We start from the raw sequence: 19,308 nt of genomic DNA, 5'->3' as shown, positions 1-19,308 counted from the left end.
TCTCATGATGTTTTCTGGTGACTTTAACTCTGAGCAATTATGAGAACAGCTGCATTTAATTTTAGGTTTTATGTATTTGATGCTACAGTTTAAACGGTGTAAAAGACATTTGGACACTATGTTTCAAACTTCTAATCAAGAGGATTGGAGAACATTTGATGGAATTTTAAATGAATGTACTGTACTGTAGAGTAGTTCTACTGCAAAAAATACTGATGTAGAGTTATCCACCATTCTGTCTTTGCAAAAACAGTATGCATAATAAACCAAATGTAACAACATGTGGTTTAAAGGTACTTTTGCGTGACTTCCACACAGAAGTCAACTGTTAAGGCAATTAGCCTGCCGTAAGCTCTAAATCATTTCAGACTGAGAGCGCCCTGGGACAGCCGTTTCCTCTTGCCTTAAACAACTAAACACTCTGAACAACTCTACTAGATGTTTTGTGTTAAAGATTGACTTCATTGGTAGGATGTGGATCTCCATGGGCCCCTTTGGCACAGGTTTTGGGACAACATTCCTAGTTCTACCCCCAATAATGTCTCTGACTGCACATTAAAGGAATAGTTTACCCAAAAATGAAGTTTTGCTGAAAGTTAACTGACCCTCAGGGCATCCAAGATTTAAATTTAAGGTTCAAATGCCTAAATTACACGTTTGATTAGCTTTTCGCGTCACAAGACATGAACTGATGGACTGTGTATTATTGTGATGTTTTCATCAGTTGTTTGGTCTCTCATTCTGACGACACCCATTCCGTTCACTGATGTTATGCTAAATTTATCCAATTCTGTTGATGAAGAAACAAACTAATCCATTTCTTGGGTGGCCTGAGGATGCATCAGTGTTCAGCAAATGTTCATTTTTGGGTAAACAATTCATTTACTGTAAGTTTTTACCTCCTGATGCTCTGTGATTTTTATTTCAGAATGACAGCCCCCAAGACAAAAATCTATAGTTTCCAGCAGTTTAGGAGAGTTGATGGTTTCTGTTTCATTGCACGTCAGTTATTTTTCTTTCCCCCAAATTCTATGGAAAACTGAAGTGTTAATATTCAGAGGATTGAGTGAACTTCCCATCTCTCCCCAAGAGAATCTGCTAATATCCTCTGTCATGAAAAGACATCACTGGCACAGAGATGGAGACCAAGAACAGACTGAGGAAAAGGCCTGAAATTAAGGAAATGCAGTAGACAACCAAAACACATAAAGATGTATCGTTGCAAAAGTCCTGGTCAGATAGCTGCTGAAACTGTCCCAGCAATAATGTATTCAATTACCCACCGTATATTCCTACATCTGGCGGAATTCATATAGCTTACCAGATTTAGTTATTGTTGGTTGGGAAAGCATATTTTCCAAGGCAAGGAATAAAAAACAATGACAAATGACTATTGTTCATTTCCCTCTTTTTGATCTCCATCAACTAACACAGTGACCACAGGCTCTCAAATCCCCCCTGCAGCATTCACTGCATTCACCACGATAGCCACTTAAAAAGACTTCTTCTCTGTCTGATTTAAATAAAGGAAAGCAGTTCCAGACTCTGAGACATTTCCATGCTTTTGCTTTCCTTCCAGTTTTGCGGAAAATGAGATGCATGTGCTGCATGAAAGACCATCACTCTTCTGAGTGGATTTATTGTAGGCTAATCGATAAAGTGAAGATAGGAGACAAGGAGTTCATGTTCAGGAAGAATAATAGACAAACGAGCAACAGCACAGGCAGTCAAACTGAAAAGAACGAGTCAGATGAACAGATGAGGTGAACGTCTGAAACTGACCGTTTCTGAAGTCATTAGTGGTTATGGGTTGTTGACTCATAACAAAACAAGTTGAAGTAGGCCATTAATAGTAAGGAGCTTTCTTTCTTTTTCCTGTCTTGTCTGTCAGTGGTTTATTATTTATTACTCTTTTATAGTTTAATCTTGTCCGTGGTCATTGTTAAATTATGCTTTCAAGAAATGTGTGATGATATTGTCAAACATTTCATCAAATGTGTGTGCTGTGGTGCGGTGACAGATCATGTGCAGTGCTGTTCTGAGGCCATAGAGGGCAGTGGGGAGAGAAGATACTACTTAGTGGTAAGTCTATTTATGGCTGTTCATATTTTTGATTTGAGGTGTAAACGAACCCTTAAGCATTAAACTTCTGCTTAGATTTCATCCCGCAGAGACAAACAATGACACCAGAAGTGATAAAGTTTGGTGAGAAGAGGTGAGCTGATGCTTAAGCGGTATGGCCTATTTTATTCTATTGAATAATTTAGCGAATTAATCATTAACCAAGAGATTTGAATACAATAGAATCGTGTGACGTGCTCATTTAAATTGGACCAGTAAGAAAACACCCAGCCAACTATAAATAATGCTCTTTTTTTAAAACTACAAAGAATACTGTAGCGGTGCACCTAGAAAACACTCACATTATTGTATTTTCGTGGAGGCAACTTTTGCACAGGCATGAACTAAGCTTATTTTCTTTAGAAAATATCTGAGATTTCTGAATCTGAGTTTGGTCAACTAAACTCAAACTTCCAGTGGAAGAGGTTGTTTGCTTGTAGGTCAGACAGCTGTGTTGCATTAATGTTGCAAGCCAAAAGGCAGAGGCCTAATGAGTGACTATTCATTTAAATGCATTTCAAATTAGAAGCCTTTAAAAATTGTATAACATACTACAAATGCATATAAAAGTTTTTTTTCTTTTGTTTTTACTATTTCATATTTAAAGCAGCCTTACAGAAACTCATCATTACCTTTTTTCTTTGGTGCACATTAAAATAAATGCATACATGCCAAATATTATCTAGTTACACAGTAAGATTATGACTGGCATTGTGTTCATTAAATACATTATTTAATATGCAAGGCATACTTAACTTGTGAAGACAATGATTAGCCTAATTGATAGTTTTTGTCTATCCTGAAATTGCTAGAGAGATGCAGACTGGTCAGTAAAGCACGCCTCTTTGTCTGGATGGTAAAGTTGGTATGTGTGTGTGTGTGTACGTGAGAGAGATGGAAACTTGACACACCATAGAACAGGAAGTTTGCACTTGACCACAGACCCTGACAAAATAAGACCTCAGAACTTAAAATAGCTCTCATGTGACAAATATAAATCCGTGACGTTACTAACAGTACTTTCTCGTTTAATATAAAAATAAATAAATAACCAATTTATTTCTTAAATTCTCATCGAAATAATATAATGAAATCTTGACTATGAAAACACTCAGGCATCGTGGAGTCAAAAAAACAACAACAAAAAACTAAAATTACTACAATGGCCTAATTCGCTGGGTTTAAAAAGTTTGCGATTGTTGAAATAAAATCAAATATGATGCTGTTTCCTTTCATTTGGTACTAAATAACACGAGGAAACTCATGATCTTAAGTAATCATTGTGGCTTTGGCTCTTGCACAGCTCTGCAAAGAAGTGTTAAACTCTTTTAGGCTGTATACAGGAAGTAGATATGGCGGAACTTGGAGATGCTGTTTGCGTCACAGGCAAGTTTAGCAGAAGTGTGATACACTAAATGAGACAGTCTTAAGGAGCTTGGTCGGAGACAAGACCGCGAGAAATGGAGGAGGACATCAGAAAGAAGGGGATGCTGTATTTACAACAGCAGCGGTTTGGGAAGGTAAGTGCTTTATTTACCTGGGGACTTTTGAGGCGGGGGAACGTCAAGAGACAATATCAAAGAACAGTCGTCTTCTTTTATGGTAATGGTCTATCATAGAACAAAATGAAGGCTGTACTAAAGGCCTGAATGCAGGATGTAGCTGATCCACTATGTAAATTACAACAAAATAATGATATCCATGAATTATTATAAAACCCCGTTTTGTTGGATCCTTTTCTGTTTTTTAATGTCAAATAACTGCAAAATGTTCTGTTGCAAAATACTACTGGCCAGTTGATCCTTTTTTATTTCCTGTATAACATCTACAATGCTGAGTGTGTTGTACGTAAAATTGCAGAGCAGCTGTTCATATTGTAGACAATAATATAATATAATATAATATAATATAATATAATATAATATAATATAATATAATATAATATAATATAATATAATATAATATAATATTAAAACAGGTTGTAAATTATTTTTTTTAGGATCTATCCAAACATTAAGGCCTCATGGAAAGAAACCACTAATGTACTCTGGATGTTGGGTAGTACTCCAGTGCAAGCATATAGATCACTTCAAGTTGCTTCTCTTTTTTTAAATGCACTGTAAAAATTTGCTGTAAAAAAAAAAAAAAAAACACCATCATGGAGTAACTTAATGCAGTAACTTAACAGTAACTTAACAACTTAATGCAGTAACTTAACAGTAACTTAACAACTTAATGCAGTAACTTAACAGTAACTTAACAACTTAATGCAGTAACTTAACAACTTTACATTAACTAATTAACAGGGTTTTACCGTAGGATTTTTACAGTCTTATGGCATTACAATTACAACATTTTTAAAGTAAATGGAATGTAATGGATTGGCTGAATTAGTTTTACCCTCCTTGCATCTAAATATACGACACTGAAATAACTAATAGAGATTTGGGCATCAGATATTAAAGGTTCCGGTTTTTATAAGGGTGTTTTTATAATGTATGTGCTTTTATGTGTGCCATTGTGACCAAAATTATATTCCAATTCACAAGTGAATGAAAAAGATAAATGCCAAAAAAATAAATAAATAAATAAATAAATAATAAAAAAAAAAAAAAAAATATATATATATATATATATATATATATATATATATATATATATATATATATACATATATATATATATACACACACACTTGTGTACAGCTTGCTGGGCTTATACATTTCAATTAGCAGCCTAATTTGAACCACATGTTTGTTGCCAAATACTCAAAATTAGTAGAGCAATTAAAATGAAAGAGAAATTCGTGGATTGTATTAAGCTCACTGGCAGTGTCATGAACAACTTCCTGAACTGTGAACGTGATCCACTTTAACTTGTTCATATTCTCATCTAAAACCATTTTCACTTCATTTTGATTGATTGTCACTGATAATTGTTGGTTCTGCCATATGGGACTGCAGTAGAGGAATAACCTGTTGGCATAATTTAGAGGACTTCTGGGCTTCTGGAGTCCATTAAAGTGAGCTAATGTTAGCAACAGGATCAGTTTTGACTCTTTAGGAAACCACATGCAGGGTGTTTCATCTGTAATAGATTATGGTGCTGAATGAGGGCATGGATTTCTCTGAAATGGTAGGTATTGCCGTACTATAGAGATTCTCTGAACTCTACATCATATTATTTCCTGACTGAGAAATAACACTGTCAGCTGATGCTCCTTTGATCCAACAATCCTCAAGCACTTGAGCGAATGTTAAAGCTGGAATAAATTCTCATGATCTTAATCAGTATTCTTCATGTGTGTCTTATCGATATTTATACACAATTTCCCTTTGGACAAATTGGTGACTATTAGTTTAAATATATTTATGTTTCAATGTGGGAACCACTTCCCATTTTAGGGTAACAAACAAGCTAAAGTGCAGATTTATTGGTATATCACTGACATTATGAAAACTATATTCACTGCACTATGGGGAAGAGTTGGATAAAGTGTGTCGTTGGGTAAGACGTGCCACCCCTAAGACTAAGCAATTGATTATTTAACAAACTAAATAGTGTGGGGTAAAGTGTGTCACATCTTTTGGGGTAAGCTGTGCCAATGTTTTAAATATATATATATATATATATATATTTTATTTTAGAACAGTGATTTTAAACTTTGATTCTAAACACAGGCATGTTATTAAAAATACTATTAATATTACAAATACTAAGTATGTTAATTGTATCACCACATCAAAATGGCCATAATATTAAACCTGCTTTATGATAGTGTGATTAATGTGCATTAAGATGAGATTTTAAGATAGGATTGTGCATGATTCATTAGTTTTTGGGGGAAAAAGTTAAAAAATGTAAATCATACGACCCAGTGATACTCATCAACACCTGAATCAAGTTTTGTCACAAGACAATATTTTATGGCTGTAATATGTTAGGTGCTTTTTTTTTTAATGCTGTTTGGTATTAGACATCCTGAAATATAATAAGGTCCATAAGTTTAATTTCTCTCATTTTTTTCATGCGGACAATGCAAATAACTGAGAGTATGACAGTTTGCGTCACTTTCAGCCATTTATCTCCTCTCTGTTTCAGAAATGGCGAAAGGTCTGGTCCGTGCTGTACCGAGAGAGCTCCTGCTCCATCTCTCGCCTTGAGTTTTTTGAGTTTAAAGATGGAGCTGGCAGCACGCTGGAGAGACCCAACCGCAAACAGGAAAACAAAAAGGTGAGCAACACCCGTGGAGCTCAAATTTTCCCTGTACTACAAACATTACAAATAAGATGTGGCATGTTTGAGGAGAGTGATGTAGATCTGTGATGTGCCATGGTACATAAACAATCAAACTCGGTGGGGGGTCATGCACATGGTTTATGTGTGGGCGGACATGTACAGACAGTTTGCAGGAAGTACAATTAAATCTGTTTACACTTTTGCTAAGAAATGTGACAAAAATGCTATCTTTTGAAATTAATGCATATGGATAATGATCCATTCCTACCCAGTCAAATGGAAAATCTGGACATCTTGTAGCATATAAATGCTGATGTGTATGAATCAGATTCAACTTGTCAAAATATTTAAGCAGTTTGGAGAGTAAATGAGTAAATAAGGTTGTCCAAAAAATTTGAATACATTTTTTTAAAACCTCAATTAAAGCATTTTGCGTGCGTGTGTTTTTTAAACAGGTGATAAAAATGAATGACTGCATTCGCGTTTCGGAGGCTGATGTCGAAGGCTGTCCAAGGGATTGTGGACCTTTTTTGGTGGAGACGACTGAAAAGACCTTTGTTTTTGCCGTTGAGACAGCAGAACTCGACGAGTGGATCCAGAGACTCTGTGAAATCGCCTTTCCGGTATTTAACACTGCTTTTGAAAACATTTTCATTTTTTCCTGTTTTGGAATATTGTGGTGCAGTGCCTCACTTGCAGGGTTTCCGCAGGGTCTTAAAAAGTCTTAAATGCAGTTGTATCACATTTAAGGCCTTAAAAAGTCTTAAATTGTACAAGAAAGTCTTAATTGTGATTTCAGGAGGGCTTAAATTTGGGGACGGAAAGTCCACGTGGATCTAGTCTTTGCATCTGTTTGTTTGATGATTGATTCAGATCTCCTCTGTTGGAATAGAATTCTCTAGAAGGCATAAAACAGGGTCCTGGTAGAAATGTGGTCCTAGAAATGCAGTCCTGAAACCGCAGTCTCTAGTATTGCAAGAACATAGAGCTGTAAATGTGAACTGGTGGATCACTAAGAACCAAATGGCATCATAAAAGTCTAACATTTGAGCTTGAAAATCTTGCAAGAAACCCTGATTTGACACCTGATTGCAAAAGTACAGAGCGGTTATTTCAGAGTTTCCAGGTCTGGTCCTGTCTTTTGTTCTAGGCTTTGTAACTCTAGTTGCGTTTGCGAAGATCTTGTTGCATGCCAGTTTAACAGACATTTTTGCTTACTTCGGCCATCAGCTAAGACTATATTGTCTTTACTGAAATCTTGTCAACTCCTAATGTTAAAATTTCTGCAGACGTGAGGATTCAAATGCAGCAGCTTGCCAAGGTTTTTTTTTTTTTTGTCATCTCAGCAGATGTAAAAGCCCTTCATAGCTAAAACAGAAACCTACTCTTGTGACTCACGGAGCTTCTCATGCCGCTCTAGTTAAATGCTTGTGCAAAAGAAGATCTTCTGTTTCCAGTGAATGTGTTTTTTTTTCTCCTTTCATTACAGAAAGGAAGTTGTTTTCATATCTTATTGTACAATATGTTTGTGTTGTGAGTGACCGTTATAGTCTAAATAAAGGAAGTAACTACCAAGTAAGATTGACTTAATGGATGTTAAAAGTGCATCAGCTCTCTTTGGACGATTACAACATGTAGAACCTCACTCTTGCTCCACTCTGGCCATGGATTAAACTGAATGCTTTGTGACATTACATGGGCTAAGAAGTGTGCTCTGAGCAAAGGGGCCTGTACTCTAAGGATTGACCTTATGTAAGTTTCTTTAATGATAAATTCTCATTTTAAAACTCCAGCAGTATAGTACGACATAACTAGTAGTTTGACTTCATACTCAGCTGACATATATACACATTTTAGTTAAATCCTTCTCTTTAACTACATATTAACACCTTCTGAAGTACATGTGAGAGGTTTTTAAGGGTGTTCTGGCTGGAATAATGTTTTGGTCTCTAGATATGGCTGGGTTTGCTCTTGTGGCTTTTTCTCATGTGACATCGCTTGCAAGAATTATAAAGAATTGTGCACCTTTAAGAATGAATACGGCTTTATACTGAGAAGGTTTCTGTTGTGCAACAAAATGCGATCACTTTGTTGGCTCAGAAAGCGGTTCTTCAACAAAGGTCATTTGTCCAAAGTCTTGTGGTGAGGTTTAACAGTATTTTAGCTGCTGCAAAAATAAAGAAGTGCAATGCTATTTTCCATAGCGCATACCACTGAAAATGACACTTGCTGTTTAGAGTGAAAAGTGTGAAAACGAGTATATTTTATACGTATTAAAGTGGCACTGCAGGACTTTGGCCTATCTATCACCATCTGTGGTTTAAAAAAAGAAATACTGTGCAAGTAACTTTCAATTCAGTTTTTACACAAATTATGTTTGAGGATTGCCCGCGGTCGCCTGTGATCACCATATTAGAGCGGACTGCTTATTTTGTGTTATTTTAGTATTATTCATATAACATTTTATATTTGATTAATTATTTGAAATCTTTTATCTGTATATTTTCATTTTTAATTTTGACGTGAATAATTTAAATTTTGTGTCTGACATTCATATTAGTTTTAAAAAAGATATTTATAAATAGTTGTAGTATATATACATTTTTTATTTTTATTTTTTTTGCTGTATGGGTATTATAGGCTTACTGAAGTGAACAATGTAAGGCAGAACTGCATTTTTAAAGTTTGTGTTGTGTGTTATAAATAGCTGTATATTTGGGTTTGTTGTAGATGAGCTGGACAGAGCGAGGCGCAGTGAGAGGAAACAGTTTACAAGCTGAATCTGATGATGCCACGATGGCAGACAACACTCTCTACTGCAGCAGAGAAACTGGTAAGAACGTCTATAGTGTGTACAACACCACAAAATTACAACATAATAATTCCAAAACCACTAATATGAATGGAAATAAGACTAAAGTCACAAAAGGAGTTGCTCGTGGAACTGCTCTGATGGATGAGTGCTGGGTTTAGAGACCTGGTGAAGTACCTTACAAAGGTCACACTGCCAGCTCATCTGCCAGTTTCTGTGAGAAAAAATAAAAATAAAAAAATGAATAAAAAACCCTTCCCTATGGCCATAAATAGAGGTAAATACTAACTAATTTGGTAACCCATCTCTACAAACTGACATGCTTACACTGAGATAGGGTTGTTCACTAGTCTGACACCTCTAGTTAATTTTCTGTGAGTATTGAAACAGCGCAGCCAACTTCTTCAATCCTCTGTTGCGTAGTGGAAAGTTGTGGCTCATCTTTGTTCTCTTGTGGTGGAAAAAAATAACTCACAAGTGTCCGCCTTGTTTTGCAGATTGACCACTATCTGTGTAAATGCGTAATATCCTGCCGTTCTCAAAGATTGTTCAATGACCTGTTTGACTTCCTTTACATCCACTTTTATTTTTAGTTTTGTCTTCATTAATGCTGGGTAAGTGCTATCATTATTTTGGGAGTGTAGTTTGGCTCTTTGCAATTATTTGCAAATAGTGATAGCGGATGTGTGTATTTTTTAACAGACGACGCACATATTTTCTCATTCAGATATTCTTGAACGTCAAAGGTGTATCTGACTCAGAATTGTCTGATGTTATCAACCCTCCCAACCCCCCTCCAATTTTTTTTAAAAATCATTTTAAAACAAATGTCATATTCTGGTTAAAAAATAAAATAAATAAATAAAAAATAAACAGAAAAATATATATATATATTATTTGCAATGACATTTTCATTTTGCAAATTAGAAGCATTTTGAATAATGATTTAAACCTTCCAGCCCTGGATTAATGTTTATGCTAATGGGGGGAATTTATGCTTTTATTAATAATAATACTAATACTACTAATAATACATGCCTCATTTTAAGTACCGTATTTTCCGGACTATAAGTCACACTTTTTTCATAGTATGGCTGGTGCTGCGACTTACAGTCAGGTGCGACTTATTTATCAAAATTAATTTGACATGAACCGAGAGAAAACATTACCGTCTCCAGCCGCGAGAAAACATAGAGCGCCCTCTCGTGGCTATAGACGGTAATGTTTTCTCTTGGTTCTTGCTTCTAAATAAATGCGACTTATACTCCAGTGTGACTTATATATGTTTTTTTCCTCATCATGACGTATGTTTGGACTGATGCGACTTATACTCAGGTGCGACTTATAGTCTAAAAAATACGGTAGTTCTTGCATGGCTATAGGATGAATCCATTGAACTTTGCATTATCTTCAAAGCCTTGGTATTTGTTTTGTCTTCGGCTAGTTAAATCGCTTCCCAAAAGATGGAACATACAGATAGAAGTCCTCAGTGGACATGTTCGACATTGTGGCTTTTAGCAAGATCGCAGTCAGGAGGAGTGGATGTATAAAACCATATATCACTGATGCAGCACAGGTGCCAGGCAATCTGCCCCAGCCTGTCTAACTTCATTGGGCGTTTGAACACAACCCTGACTGTTTAATCACGGATGATTATATTGCTATATTTGCCTGCATTCAGAAATAGCTTTCAAATGATCTCATTAGACTAACTGACTTATTTCTGTCACAAAGAGTTGGCCCATATGTCTGTGTGAGCTTCAGCATTCTGTCTCTTTCTTTCCGCACTGGAATGCGTCGGGCTTGGTGGAGATTCAGATTCAGATGCTTCATCAAATCCATCTGTTTCACTTTAAATATCAGAAGGCCTTGTGATGTCAAGCGACAGCAGGGCAACAGTGTGTGTGAGGAATTTAGCGATCAGAAGAGAACTGTAAGGCTATAAAACTACTGCTTATTTACAGTACAGACATATGTTAAAGCTGCAGTAGGGAACTTTTGTAAAAATATATTTTTTTACATATTTGTTAAACCTGTCATTATGTCTGGCTCCTCCCGGTGGTCCTATTGCCATTTGCAGAAATGCATCCGCTCCTGGTAAGAAACAACCAATCAGAGCTGCGGTCCGTAACTTTGTTTGTGTTCAAAATGTAGAAAAATGTATATAATAAGCGAGTACACCATGAATCCATTTTCCAAACCGTGTTTTTAGCTGGTCCTGAATCACTAGGGTGCACCTATAATAAGTGTTTATATTCGGACTATTTTAGATTGCTTCGGGGATACCGCGGCGGAGTAACCCAGTGCCTCTGTGATTCTTCAAAGACATAAACAGAGAGAAGTAGTTCCGGCTACGATGTTCTTCCGCAAGACGCAAGCAGTTCTGTTTATTAACCGCTAGAGCGTCAAAAGTTCCCTACCGCAGCTTTAATGCCACGATTAAACTTTTTCACAACCAACACAAACTCATCAATGAATCAAACCCTAAGGAGAAATTAGTGATACTAACAAACTGTAGACCACATCAAACCGCAGCAGATCATGTAGTATATGAAACCACATAACAGTAGTATTAGGAGGTCAGAAAAGGATCACTCCTCTCGACTCCGCCGATTTACTTCTGATTCGTCAGATGCGTAAAACGTCACAAAACGTATAGCTTGACAGAATAAAATTACACTACAGTTAAAAAGTATCAGACAAAAACAAAAAGTATGTACCTTTAATTTACAACCTCCCGAACAAAGCGCACACCTGGAGGGAGGAAGATAGAGTGCTATGCAAATTAGGTCGTGTGGAAAGAGAGTGGAAATGGGGGGTTACAACCACAAAACAGTTGCTGTGAATTTGGTGCACTGCCAAATGTGGAGCAAAACAGAGAGAGAATATCGCATATGACTCTTACCACTTGTTGCTCATGACAACAGGATGTAAATGTGGAAATGAGTCTTATTTTGTACAAAAGTCTGTATATAGTGTGGTTTTTTTGTTCTTTTGCAGGAAGTGCCATTCTTTCATTTGCTGAGAGGAGCAGAGTGTTTGCTTCTGTTCTGACACCTGCAAACAGAAGCTAGCATTGTCTTTGCAAAGGCACACTTCCTCTCAATGAAGTTCGATTGTGGCTGGAGTAGCCACGTTTCAAACGGAAAATAGATACCTCCAAACCACACTGCAGTCTTTGTCATTCTCTTTGTCTCTCTCTCTCTCTTTCCCTTCCTAGTATGATTATTGGCATAATTATGCAAGCTTTGGTGCTTAGTAACCAGGCCCAACGTACTGCTTTTAGTGTGAGCCATAGACTCGTGGGCAGTGCTCTGATGATCCGAGGATGCATGGGAAAGAAAGCAGACGAGATCAAACCACTATAATCTGTTAATAGTCTAAACATGTAATGTAAATTTTGACTAAAATTATTAGATACAAGATTGTGTATGTATTTTATATGTATTTTAAAAAAAGAATTACAATATGTATTTATGTTATATCATAATCTGAGTGACCCTGTCATTGACTTTCTTTGATGACGTTCCGAATGAGCGATTATTGCCAGCAAAGTCCGCTTCACCAGATATCCCATGCTTAGGGAAGCCGTGGACACTGTGTAGGGACTGTTAATATGATCGCTCCTTAAGATGACTAACTTGAAATACTGTAAATAAGAGAAAAGTGGGGAAAAAAAAACGAAATAGTACTAATACTAATAATAATAAAATCTAAAATCTAAATGAAAACTGGAAACTGGAAATATAAAAATAAAAGCCAATTACTACAACTTTACAAAACTACAATAGTATCTAATGGTGCTTTTCCACTGCGTGGTACGACTCGGCTTGGCACAGCTCGGCTCGGTGCGGTTTGTACTTCCACTGCAGTTTAGTATCGCTTTAGAGTGGGCAAGATTATTCACATGTCATTATAGTTGCACCACCTCTACTGCCATGATTATTATATATAATTCCCAATCAAATTGTAATGGTAAAGCTTAAAAAAACCCTGGACTTTAAGTTAAAGTTGCAATTTCCACAGAAAATGCTATAAAACAAAATGTCCGTAAAATGACTGATAAAAATTAAACACCTAAATATTGTTTTTTTTTCTATTTAATTTTTTACTTATTTCTTTATTTATTTTAAAATTCTAAAGCATAATAACAAAATCATATATTTGAGAATAATTTTAATTAATAATAATAAATGCTATTAAATCAGACTTTGAGAAACATCCATATTTGATTTACATTTGTGCAGAGCCTGAATTAATAGCCCAGTGTTATGGGTTGTCTGTTTAGTCTGAGAAAAATCTCCTTCTGACACTTCACCTCAGGAAATTAACAGAGTTTCATCACTTATTTCTGCTCCTGTGTAGAAAAACTTCTGCATGGCGAGCCCTTTAATAGACAATCCCTCTGGAGCAGCAGCAGAATCATGCGCGCCACACAGTTCAACCTGCAGCTCAGCAGTAACCAATGGGGTGTTGGCCTTTCCTAACTAGGGACATCTAATAAGATGCTTGTTTCTCAGCAGTGCATGTTCTAAATCTGTACGCTTGTGTGAAAAACCAATCATGCTGTGTACATGTCACATGCAAATAAATCTGCTTTGAATATGTGAGAATTTAATCTCTGATACGTACCATCTGCTTCCAAAAAGAGTTGAAATACGTGAAATCAGTATATTAATTCACAGAGAAAAGCATTTTATATAATTATACACATTTATACATAACCATTTGTGTTTACCTATCAGATGTAGTCTGTAGTGAGTTTTTGAAATGTATTTTGAAAGATACAATTGCTCATAAGCCTTCAGAAGGCAACAGGTGTGCTGAATCTACTTTTGTTTCTCATCTGAAAATGAGTGTCAGCTGGTTGATATTTGTAGTGTTCTTTTGGCACATTGTTTATGTAAAGCTTTTCCTTCCTGTTATCTGCAGCAATGAAAGACTTTAAGGTGACAGTGAGGCGCACGGAGGCTTCTGAGAGGTGCAGCCTGAAAGGAACAGTGCTGTTACGGACTGATTTTGATAGCCTCCTTCTGAAGGAACCTAAGACGGGAGAGGTTCTCTACTCCTGGCCCTACCGCTTCCTCCGCAGGTTCGGAAGAGATAAGGTATGGCTTTGACACTGAGCTGCAGTCATTCATTTAATGTTAGTGAGGCCAGAAGGCTGTGTGCTCTCTGTCATTCCTTATGCCAAGTAGTGTCATGAGGATATTATACTGTAAAGACATAAATGTAAATCACATAAATCAAAATACAAACCTTATTGTGATGTCCAGACTCCCTTCTGGGTAAATAAATAAATAAAACAAATATTTCTCAACAAATAGGCGACATTCTCCTTTGAGGCTGGGCGGAGATGCGATTCTGGAGAAGGCAACTTTGAGTTCGACACGAAGCAAGGAAACAACATCTTTCAATCGGTAGAGGCCGCCATCAATCTACACCGAGTCAATTTACCTCAGAAGCAGATATCAAGTGGGGAGCGAGATACCCTCCCCTCTTCACCTCGAATGAGAGCTGTGGCAGAGGATCCTGGTATCTACAGTATGGTGACTGAGGGAGCAATCAGAGACGGACACAAACAACCCCAGAACGCTCCGCAATCCAGACTCGAAACCCCCTCGGAGAAGCTTCTGACCGGAGTCAAGAGCCTGACCCTGGACACAAGGCCTCCGCCGCGAAAGAGCCAGGTCAAGAACTTCCGCAGCTGTCCTTTAGTCAACAGCGAGGAAGAGATGTATTCCCGGGCCATGGCACTGGATCCAGATCGGGGAAGTCCGGGGGAGAAGAGAGAACCAAAAGACCGCCGTTCCACATGCTCCAACCCTGAGGACTCTGACTACTCACTGCCCTTTGACACGATTGCCAAGAATGTTATGGGAGACATTTTGTCTACATCAAACCCTTCGACCATCTTTATAGAGCCCAGCTGTGAAAACGACAAGAAAGGCAATATAGAAAACACAGAACCACTTTATGACATTATAGATGAGACTGCTATCAGATCCCGTTTCCAAAACAGAAAAACGCATTCTTACAAAAGAGTGGAGCATATCTATGATGAACCGGAGGGATGCTGTGTGACCCCAAGTGGGCCTCCATCGCTCTATGATGAACCGGAGGAGGTCAAAGGTCATGCTTGGAAGATGTTGGGCACAGTAATGGATCCGAGCGGTCACGAGTATCCATACAATGCTTCTGTAGATGATTACGCGGTTCCTAAACCTCCAAGGAGGGCCTTGCTTTTAAAGCAGGACAGTGAGGAAGAGGAGAGTTCACCATACGATAACATCATGGTGAAAGGAGCGCAAAAGATTAACTAAAGACTGCTTCAGAATCTAAAGAGTTCAGTGAAGTTAAATATATATGAGTGTGTGAATGAATGAATGAAATATTTAATCATTTAATGTGCATAATATGGATCAACCTGATATACAGTAATTTGTACATATTTAAAAAGGTGGTTCATTTGTATGAATTCGTATAACCTCACTTGTACAAATTCATATGATTTGTGAAAAATTGTACGTGTTTTATGAGGTGGCAAATTAGTAGGAATCTGGCCCTAAACTTAACCATCACAGAAATCCTACAAATTGTACGAGTGAAATACGTACGAATTAGGTGTGAGATAGCATAGTGTGAATAATAGTGCATTATTGTTCTTCAAAAAGCTGTGATCTTCAATAAATATCACCATGCTGGTCAATATGATTAACTGTTAAGTTCCATTCCAACATTAAATCTCTACTTTAACCAAATGTGCTAAAAATTTAAATTTAATATTACTTAAATAAAAAAAAAATTATAAAAGAAGTAAAGGTTTCTGGAAATAAACTTTTTTTTTGTGGGTGGTTAGCACATAAGACAAGTAGGTGAAACACAGCACGTGAAAAGTGACGCTACAGTTTAGCATCATCAATTCAGTGCAGTTAGCATTTAGAGGTTAAACTCTAAAAACAAAACAAAAAAACTTAGGCTTGTCTGATTATATAAAATTTGATGAATAAATAAACACAATAAGTGTAACATTTTATTCACAAAACTTTAGCTTTTTAAAGAACCAATTCAGGCCTCGGCATCTATAAGTCAGATTGTTTCAGTCTGCTGTATTCTCCACATCCTGACGCTTAGAACCAAACCTAAAGATGGGCATATGCTTTCAGCACAAATTCAGCACTGTTAACTGATTTGCATAACCACAACTGCTAAAACTGCGCTATCAGCAGGCGCAGTGCATTCACAGTGAATTCCCCACTAAGTGTCCTAATACCATACGACTGTATCTACCATGACCTTCACTATCTACAAAGACACAGTTGATTTTATCCAGAGTATTTTATTTTTATTTTTATTTTTTTTCATTTCTAAGGGACTGTGAGAGTAATTAAAGTCCTGCAGATCTCTCCCAAAATGAATGAAGTCCATCACCCAATCCTCTGCTTGCTAATGGTGGACAAGGGAGTTCCCCAAATGTCATTGTATTATTCAGGCCAGACTCTGACTTTCCCTCTCACAGGCTTCCTTTTTTGAGGAACACATGAAAAATAATCACTTGACTTATAGAGGGAAACTGGGGCACTGTAAGGATGCTGCTGGGCTCCATGCCTGCCATGGCTCATGAGTTCCCACGCAGTCTGGAGACTTTTAAAGTCTGAAAAAAAACTTTACAGCTCTCATCATTTCAGTTTCTTTCTTCTTTCAGAGCATTCCAAAAAAATATGAACAGCATTGCACATTATATGAATTGTTTTTATGTATTTCACTGCACACTGGTCATGTTTTAAATGCATACGGCGTATTGTTATCATTGTAATTAGGCTGGATATAGTTCAAAACAAACATGACTGCAATTTAAAACTATCTGCTGCCATCAGACTGAAGAGAGATGTGGTGGCAATCTGCTACCGGAACATTTTTGCATAGTTTTGCAACTCATTAACTGAGTAAACTGGTGCAGACGTAATAACGTAAATACAGTACACACGGATGCACTTATTACTGCTTTGGGAGTCTATTGTGAGATTAACTCTGATGAAAAATATGAACGTTTTGTTAAGCACCAACTCTTCTCAAACCTCTCTGTGAAGTACCCCCAGAACTGCACATTTTGTAGGTCTCCCTTTATTTGACACCCACTTCAGGTTTTGCAGTCTCCAATAATGAGCCGATGAGTTGAATCAGGTGTGATAGAGGAGGGAGACATACAAAATGTGCAGGACTGTAGGGTACTCCAGGACAGGTTTGAGAACCACTGGCCTAGTTCCTTGTTCCTTGTAAAATAGGTTTGAACAGCAGGGGGCACTGTTCCTCCTCAATGGCGAGCTCCTGCAGAAACACTGCCGGATAGGGGTCATGGTTGCCTGGTTGTGAGAGAGTCGAAAGCCTCAGGGGTGTTGATTTTTTTGTTAATAAAAAAATATTTTCTCTTTTATTGTTGGACAGAAATCGACTTGGAGTATTCAGTGGTAAAGCATGAAATTAATGGGGAAAAATCAACTGAAATGTAACTGAAATGTGGTTAGTTTTCCTTAACTGAATAAATAAGAGTGCTGCCAGCTTATTTTAGGTGAAGATCATCATCCTCATGCCACGTTATGTTTCATTCCAGCGATTTCTTTGAAACAGACTTGATACTAAGGCAACGTGAGTCTAATGTGGAAACTCTGAAAATAGACATTACTGATATTTTTTTTTGAAAAAAGATGTAAAGTGATACAACACTGACACCATAATGTATATAACACTGTCTACAGTGAGATCAATAATACCTGTGTATCTCTTGACTTATATAGTAAAACTTAAAAAAACTTAAACTTATTATAGATATAAAAATATATAAACAGGTTATAGATTATATACACATTATTAAATTACACACACACACACACTCAGTTTTATGCAAAAGTTTGGCCACCCCTCTGAGGCTGTATTATAATGTGACCTTTCTCTATAAAACAAGTTTGTAGTGATATGCCATTCAGTTTCAAGAGAAAGCTTAATAATGTGAGGTGTGTGAAATAAAATAAAAAGTGAAAAATAGCTTGTGCAAAAGTTTGGGCACCCTCTCAGTTTTGTTGAGTTGAATACCTGTAGTAACTTAATGCTGATTGATTGCAAAAAAAAAAAAAAAAAAAAAAAAAAAAAAACACTTAACACCTGCAAACAAAGTTGCTACAAATTATGAAAAAGGTTATTTAAGGTAGCTGATTGCTAGTTGTGCTTCTTCTTGATCTCTATGGGAAAGTAGCAAAATGAGAGCCTCAAAAGAACTCCCTAATGACCTAGAAACTAGGATAATTTATCAATATGAATTAGGAGGAGGATACAAAAAGTTCATAAATATAGTTAGAAAGTTAGAAAATGCAAGCACACAGGAACAGAAAGAAAATATGTGGTAGCCAAGAAAAATATCTGAAAGACAAAGATGAATAATAGTTTGAATGGTCACAGACAAACCACAGACACCCAAAGACACCCAAGAACATCTTGCTGCTGAAAATGTCATTTTACATCGTTCCACAGTCCAGTGCACTTTGCACAAGGAGCAACTCAATGGAAGGGTGATGCAGAAAAAGCCTTTTCTGCGTACTGCCAACAAGTGGAGTCCTTTGAGGTATGCAAAAGCGCATCTGGACAAGCCTGAATTATTTTGGAATAATGTACTATGGACAGAAACTAAGATAGAGTTATGAGGTCAGAACCAGAGGCGCTTTGCATGACGGAAAAAGAACACAGCGTTCCAGAAGAAGAACCTGCTCCCTGCACTGTAAAATTTGATGGATGGTCCATTATGCTGTGGGGCAGTGTGACGAGCACAGGTACTGGAAACCTTGTCAGAGTTGAGGGTCGCATGGATTCCAGTATCAGCAGATTCTCAAGAACAATGTTCAAGTTTCAGTCAAGAGGTCGATTGTTTCAGCGGGTTACTAAAGCATTGTTCCAAATCTACCAAGGAATTAATGCACATGTTACACTGTTCTAGAATGGCCATCCCAGTCCCCAGACTTGAACACCATCAAAAATCTATGGATTGTTTTCAAGCGGGCTGCGGCTGCACGGCAGCCATCAAACCTGACTGAACTGGATAAATTTTGTAAGGAAGAATGGTCCAAAATACCCGCAGCCAGAATTTA

At 37.1% G+C, this 19,308-nt stretch overlaps 1 protein-coding gene across 1 annotated transcript; it reads left to right on the top strand.

Moving 5' to 3' along the window:
- The first annotated feature begins 3,482 nt into the window (after positions 1–3,482).
- On the top strand, positions 3,483–18,330 carry dok2 (docking protein 2). Its single transcript, XM_052603960.1, has 6 exons — positions 3,483–3,641; positions 6,223–6,354; positions 6,816–6,983; positions 9,091–9,193; positions 14,105–14,280; positions 14,500–18,330. Exons 1-6 carry the CDS (start codon positions 3,582–3,584, stop codon positions 15,493–15,495), a joined length of 1,635 nt encoding a protein of 544 aa, XP_052459920.1. The 5' UTR covers positions 3,483–3,581; the 3' UTR covers positions 15,496–18,330.
- Positions 18,331–19,308: the final 978 nt, after the last annotated feature.

The sequence above is a fragment of the Carassius gibelio genome, chromosome A8, assembly GCF_023724105.1.
Source record: "Carassius gibelio isolate Cgi1373 ecotype wild population from Czech Republic chromosome A8, carGib1.2-hapl.c, whole genome shotgun sequence".
NCBI classification, from domain to species: Eukaryota; Metazoa; Chordata; class Actinopteri; order Cypriniformes; family Cyprinidae; genus Carassius; species Carassius gibelio.
The sequence above is the reverse complement of the archived record's forward strand: the minus strand, read 5'-3'. Positions and strand labels throughout refer to the sequence as shown.

Coding starts and splice junctions, on each gene's coding strand:
- dok2 (XM_052603960.1), top strand. CDS start 3,582: ATGGAGGAGGACATCAGAAAGAAGGGGATGCTGTATTTACAACAGCAG. Junction 6,355..6,815: donor GCAAACAGGAAAACAAAAAG/GTGAGCAACACC, acceptor TTTTTTAAACAG/GTGATAAAAATGAATGACTG. Junction 14,281..14,499: donor GCAGGTTCGGAAGAGATAAG/GTATGGCTTTGA, acceptor CTCAACAAATAG/GCGACATTCTCCTTTGAGGC.